Source organism: Nicotiana sylvestris, chromosome 3 (assembly GCF_000393655.2).
Source record: "Nicotiana sylvestris chromosome 3, ASM39365v2, whole genome shotgun sequence".
NCBI lineage: Eukaryota > Viridiplantae > Streptophyta > Magnoliopsida > Solanales > Solanaceae > Nicotiana > Nicotiana sylvestris.
The window spans coordinates 21,047,969-21,055,168 of NC_091059.1; the positions used below are offsets into that span (position 1 = coordinate 21,047,969).

At 42.3% G+C, this 7,200-nt stretch overlaps 1 protein-coding gene across 1 annotated transcript; it reads right to left on the bottom strand.

The window, feature by feature from the left end:
* Positions 1–218: 218 nt before the first annotated feature.
* Positions 219–1,414, bottom strand: LOC138887128 (uncharacterized). The gene is made up of 2 exons (XM_070168844.1): positions 1,073–1,414; positions 219–1,001 (listed from the first exon to the last, which is right to left on the bottom strand). Exons 1-2 carry the CDS (start codon positions 1,412–1,414, stop codon positions 219–221), a joined length of 1,125 nt encoding a protein of 374 aa, XP_070024945.1.
* Between the last annotated feature and the right edge of the window lie 5,786 nt (positions 1,415–7,200).

Genomic DNA, 7,200 nt, shown 5'->3' on the forward strand with positions numbered 1-7,200 from the left:
TCAGGGCCTAAGAAAACGTACCTGAGGTGAGCTAGGAGCGGCTTCAGCTCCAGCTTGTGTGGTTTCTCTACTGATGGTGTTGCTGGACGTGTAGCCCTTTTTTCTAACTCATGGGACTCGAACTGAGGTTCCCTTTTCCAGAATCCTTGGCCTTCAAGTGCCATGACCCACTTAGCTAACCCTTCACCATCTATCTCTTCTAAATTTGTCAGATATGCCTACAATGGATCTTTAGTAGTCAGGGTCACATCATCTTCTTGCAGTATCACATCCACTGCCTCCACTAGAGAGCAATTAGCATATTCACTGGGTCTCCTCATAGATTGCTGAACATTGAATATGACTTCTTCATCGTTCAGTCTCATTTTTAATTCCCCAGTCTTACAATCGATCAGTGCTCTCCCAGTGGCTAAAAATGGCCTACCTAAAATGATAGGTATCTCCTCATCTACCTGACAGTCCAGAATAACAAAGTTTGCAGGGAACACAAACTTCCCTACTTGCACCAACACATCATCAAGAATCCTAGTAGGCCTTTTTACTGTGCGGTCAGCCAGCAGCAGCAACATCAAAGTCGGTCTAGCTCTGCCAATGCCCAGTTTGGTGTATACAGCCAGAGGCATCAAATTTATGATGGCTCCTAAATCACATAATGCCGCTGCAAAGGCATAACTCCCAATCGTGCATGGAATAGTGAAGCTACCTGGGTCTGACATCTTTTGAGCCATCGGTTTGGTCACTACTGTGCTGCAGGTCTGCGTTAGAGTCACTGTGGATAGGTCCTGAAAATCAAACTTCCATGACATTGGGTCTTTCATCATCTTCGCATAACCTGGCATCTCCCTCAAGGCATCCATCAAAGGAATATTCAACTGAATTTGACGCAGCACCTCCATGAATTTCTTGTATTGATCTTCCTTCTTTTGTTTTACCAGTCTTTGAGGGAATGGTGCAGGTATTACCCTTTGTGCACTATTTGTCGGCTTCTCTCTGTTAGGGTTCTGTGGCACAAGAGGCACCACCTGTTCTGCAGCTTGTTCATTTACCTTAGCCTAACCCTTTTCATATTGACCTGTTCACCCACCACTTCAGTCAGATTTGATGGTTCATCTACCTCTAGTGGAATTGGAGTGGCTGGCGTAGTCTCTTTGCTGGCTTGTGCAACCTCCTGCTCTTTGTCTAAATCTCTCCCATTCCGGAGACTTACTGCCATCAGCTGATTCGGGTTTTGCTCCTTGGGGTTAATATTTGTGTCCGCTGGCAATGTTCCCTGGGGGCGGTTGTTTAAAGCCATAGACAACTGCCCTAACTGAGTTTTAATGTTCTTCATAGCTGAATCATATACTGCCAACTTTTCTAGCATCTTACCATTTGTCCCAATGAGTTGCTGGAGCATCCCCCTGATCTCTACCATGTTTTTATCTTACTGCTGAGGAGGTGGCTGATATGTCAACTGTTGCTGGTTCTGCTGTGGGTAGCCCTGTTGTCTCTAGTGGTATGGCACCATTTGGCCTTGAACTTGCATGCCCCCAGGCTGAGGCATGTTAGGTCTATATTGCTGATTTGGTGCCAGTCTCCACTGTTGTCCTCCTTGTCTCTGACCCCCAAAGTTGTTAACATAATTCATATCTTCCCTTGCCCCTTTATTTTCACCTTCTCCGCTCCATGAACACACATAAGACTGATTAACACAGGGTACACACAGTCCTTCATTTGTCGTGTCCACAATATGCACCTGTTTGTTACCCATCTCATCTATCTTCTTTGTCAAAATACTCATCTGAGTCATGAGTGTGGCCATGTTCTCTGCATGCAAATTATTTTGTTCAAGAGGAACTGAATGCACTATGAGTGCCAGTGTTGTACCTCTAGTCATCCACCCCCGGTGAATGTCTTACTCAAAAATGCACCTCCAGCTGAAGCATCCACATTGGCCTTTAGATTGTCAGCTAACCCCATGTAGAATCTCTAGCCAAGCATCTGGTCTGGAATGCCATGGTGAGGACACTTCGCCAGCATCCCTTTAAATCTTTCCCAAGTTTCTTGCAAGGTCTCAGTCGGCTGCTACTTGTACTACAATATATCATCAATCTGCCTTGCAGTCTTGTTTGGCGGGTAGAACCTATTCAGGAACTCCTTTACTAATTCCTACCAAGTGACAATGGAATTGATTGGGAGCGAATTCAGCCAAGTCTAAGCTTCCCCAGTCACAGAGAACGGGAATAGTAATAGTTTGATAGCTTCTGGGGTCATATTTGGCTGCCATTGAGTTACACAAATTGACAGAAAAGTTTTCAAATGTTGCTGAGGGTCTTCAATGTGTGACCCAGAGAACAATCCTTTATTCTGTAGCAGATGCATCATGTTGTTGGTGATCTGAAATGTCTCCGCTTGCGGGCACAACTATGGCACTTGCCAGGTTGTCAGCTGTGGGTTGAGCCCAATCATAATGTGTAGCTTCTGGCAGAAGAGGTTCTACCACTCTGACATTTGGGTCAGCTGGCTCATCCCTGATGTTTCTGTTGACCTTCTCTACGTCACCCATGTCAATTTGAAGCTGGTGTGGTTGTTGTGATTGTTGGATCCTCTTGTTGGCACAGTTCAATGCCCTGAATGTTTTCTCGGGGTCTGAAAGTCCTTCAAGAAGTTCTCCAGTCCTCGAAGAATTTCTAGGAATACACCTGAATTCCACAAGAGTTCAAACGTTAGAATTTCAATGAAAATTGTTTAACACCTTTGGAAATTGATTTGAACTAATAATTTTAACACTACTTCTAAGTTATAATAAATTACACCGTTAGTTCCCTGGTAACGACGCCAAAATTTGACAATGCCCAACTATGACTTTTAAAGTACAAAGCGGTTGCTACAAATAAAATCCGGTTTTATGTCCGGGATCGAATCCTTAGGGAACTAACCTATCTATTACACTCTTCGGCAATGTTATTATCAACTCAATCAATCTCTAGATGCAAGATTTTTGATCAATAAAGATTGGGTTTTTGTTTAACTACTTCAACTACTATTAAAAACAACAGTAAGCTAAAACAAAGATAATTCAATGGTAAAAAGGTCTAGGGCAGTGATTTCCCCAATTGCTAGCTTAGGTCTTGACTCTTCCGCTATAATCTCGCCGTAATACTCTATGAAGATTAAGAGTTATGGGTTATCGTAATTATTTCTCGATCAACTACAATAATTTACTAGAGAATTCTCGCGAACTACTCTAGCAGACAAGAGTTATGCAACTCTAAATTATCCCACCAAAGTTTTATTATCTCTAAACCCACTTTTAAGTTCAAGTAATGAATCTCGTCAATTACCCAAAAGTGGTGTTGTTCAACAGCTATCCAACCTAATATTCTTTGTCAAGCAATATAAGGTAATTCGACATGATTAATCAAGGGCCCATTCAATTAATAACCATACAAAACGTAGTTGAACAATCATATCATAAATCCAGCTCGATTATAACAACTTGAGTCAAAACTTCAACCAACAATTGGTTCCACCAACCCTAGATATGTATTTAGCTACTCATAACAAAATAAGAGAAGACTACTAAATTGTTCATAATGTGAAATTGCAAGAATTAAAAGGAGATATAAAAACTCTAATGTTTGGTTGATCTTCTCACTCTTGTTCTTGCCTCCAAAAGTAGTCTAAAATCAGCTTAGCACCATCTTGGGCGAGTTTCTAAAGCATATAAGGGTTTTACAAAAGTTTCCCCGATTTTACACTTTGGTCCTCAAACTTTCTAGCAGCGTGAACAGTGCACCGTGGTCGCGGCCAACCGCGGTCGACCGCGGTGAATACTAACCTTTTTTCCTTACGTTGTTAATCTACCGCGGTGCCACCGCGATCGCGGTGGCCTTCTTTCCCAGGCCATTTATGCTTCTTTGTGTTTGGGTACTTCTCGAGTGGGTGTTTTTTTTTCAAATTATCGCATCCACAACACTCCATGTTGCTTCCTCTCATATAATATTCCCTGCTAAATAAAAGAACACTTTTAGAGCATTTTGTTGGCAATTTATCTATAAAACAATAACAAATTATGGTCATATTAAGGTGTAAATATCAACTATATAGTCTACTATCACACTTCATACCTGATTTTCAGGGTGACTCCATCCCATATAAGAATGAAGCATAATATATGTGGACATTAAAGATTATTGTCAAAAAAGATACCATCAAGCCGGAGTGATATCATGTGGGTCACTCATGCTTTTACCCTTCGTGCTTGGAGGACAACATAGCCGGGATCTTCGAGCCAAGGGTTGGTCCAGGAAACAGGATTATAGACGAGGTTGCTGAAGCAGAGGTGAAGTATAACAAGCTGCACAAATGAGTTCGTGAGTTTAAAGCTGAGCATATGGAGCAGCATAAGGCCGACATGAAGATGATCAATGAATGGAAAGAGAGGGCTACTAAATCTAACGAAAGGCTAGAATATATGGAGTATAGTCTAATGGACATGGAAGGGAAGATGAGAAAAAGGGTCACCGACTACCAAAACGCTGAGGAAAATGAAGGGGAACATTTGGAAAGAGCATCCAGTCCGGAGAGGGTCCTTCTGGGACCAAGTAGATTAGGTTTACTTGTTTTTATTTTAAATGTTACAAGGCCAAGTGCCATTAGTAACATTATCTTATTTCGTGTCATTTTGGGGCGTTTATTTTTACATTAATGAAATGAGGCAATTGTTAGCACTGAATTTCTCCAAATCTATTTGTCTCTAGGCCTACCTCAGGCATAACAAGGCTCCCAAATTAGGATGCAAATTTACATTCCCGCAATATGTGTTTAAATAATGCAAACATTTCAGAATCCTTAGTGACGGGTTTACCTTTTTGTTTTTCTTTATTCTTTGTTATTCCTATCCACTAAGGTTGGTTCGCACATACTGGCATCATCAGCATATCACACCAGATCTATAGGCCTTCCACCTCCTCCTTCTCTAAGTAATACGAGAAGCACATGGAAGGGTAAAATGGACGAATTAAGTGGTATTCGATTGGAAAATACTAAGAATGCAGAAACTTCAGATGGCCGGAGTACTCCGGCACCAAATGATTTGGTTTTACGGATGGAATAAAAGATACTAGAACTAGAGGGAGAATTTGAGCAGGTCCGTAACTTTGCAAACCTATCCCTCACCCTGAATGTCCCTGATATCAACCTATAAAACGCCAAAAACCCAACAACTCCACAAAACATACCAAACCAGCATCCACAAAACCCTCCCACGCCACATCAATACTCAACTCCACCTCAAAATCTCAATCCCTTACCGATACCAACTCTTCCACAGCACCACCATCAACCAATCCAGTACCCACCAACTACTACTTATCATATTCCCCAAAACACAACACAACCCATTCCCGATCCTCTAAATTCAACCAATGATCACCACTACACCCAAGTCCCTGGCACTCACCAAAACAACCCTATATATGTGGAAATTGTACCTCACTCTACCCAATTAATCTCCTATACACCAAAATCCACTAAGAAGGACCTGCTCATCAAGAACATGGCTGAGGAACTCAAGAAATTAACAAGTCGAGTTCAAGGTGTCGAAGGAGGCAAAGGGATAGAAGGTTTAAATTATGAGGATCTATACATACAGCCAGTTGTAGAACTGCCAAGGGGTTACAAACCTCCCATGTTTGAGATGTTTGACGGCACAGGTAATCTTATGGTTCATCTAAGAACCTATTGTGACAAGCTTGTCAGGGTCGGAAAGGATGAAAAGATCTGGATGAAGCTTTTCATGAGGAGTCTAGCGAGAGATGCTTTGTCCTGATACATCAGCCAGAATCCTAAGAAATGGTCCAACTAGGTGACTACGACATCTGATTTCATGGACCGATTCAGGTTCAACAGAGAAAATGCACCGGACGTTTTCTACATTCAGAACCTCAGAAAGAATCCCACCGAGACTTTCCGCGAGTATGCTACTCGATAGAGGTCGGAAGCGGCCGAGGTCAGGACAGAATTGGACGAGGAATAGATGAACAAGCTCTTCGTCAGAGCACATGATCCACAATACTATATATGGTTGATGGTTATTAAAAACCATAAATTCTTTGATATCATCAAACTTGGTGAAAAGATCGAAGAGGGCATCAAAAGCGGGATGGTAACAAACTTTGAGGCACTACAGACCACAAACAAAGCATTGCAATCAGGAAGCTTATCAAAGAAGAAAGATGTGGGGGCATAATGGTGGCTCAAGGCCCAAAATCTCCGCTAATATACTAAACACCTCCACTCACATACCAAGCACCTCTGCCCACATACCAAACACCTCCACCTACATATCAACTCTCACCTCCCAGATATTCCAAACCAGCCAATATCTATCACAACTATAATTCCCAACCATCTCATTTCCAGTCACCTCCAACTCGCCAAAAGTATCCAAGACCATGACCCAATTTTGACCGCAAACCACCTAGACAATATACTGCTATTGCTGAACCCATTAACCGACTGTATGGAAGGTTGAAGTACGCTGGTTACGTCACTCCTATTCCCACTATAGCAATTGGGAATCCTTCTTAATGGGTCAACCCAAATAAAACTTGTGCATATCACTCCTGTATGAAGGGGCACACCATCGACGAGTGCCAAACATTAAAAGAAAAAATCTAGACATTGATTGACAACAAGGTCATACAGGCGAAAGAAGCTACACCCGGTGTCCTTAACAATCCTCTCCCGGATCATAGGGACGGTGGAATACATGTGATAGAGATGGATGAATAATGGGATCCCCGGGGGCCAATCAGTCTTATTCGAGAAGGCAGTGACTTTAAACCTACAGTCACACTCACTCCTATTGTAGTACAGATGCAGTCACCAATCGAGGTTGAGGTAGCCGCATCTGTTCCATTTGAGGTAGAGGTAGATCCACCTACGGCCATACCTATTCCATTTGAAGCAGAAGTGGCCACACCTTTCACAATGATAATATCAACCACACCTCCTTTCGATTCAAAAGCAATACCTTGGGATTATGTTGTCGAAGCTACGCAAAAAGGAAAGGCAAATATGAAGGAATCCGATGCTGCAAAAGGAATAACTAGGACCGAAAGAATCTATACACCCGAACACCTGGGAGGACCAAGTATGGACGCTACTACCAAGCAGCCGGTGATTGAAATAGTACCATATGACCTTTGGAGGAAA

Excerpts from the sequence above, each read along its gene's own strand:
- LOC138887128 (XM_070168844.1), bottom strand. The coding sequence starts at position 1,414 with ATGGTAGAGATCAGGGGGATGCTCCAGCAACTCATTGGGACAAATGGT. Across the intron at positions 1,002-1,072 it reads CTGAAGTGGTGGGTGAACAG|AACCCTAACAGAGAGAAGCC; the intron begins GTCAATATGAAA and ends CTTGTGCCACAG.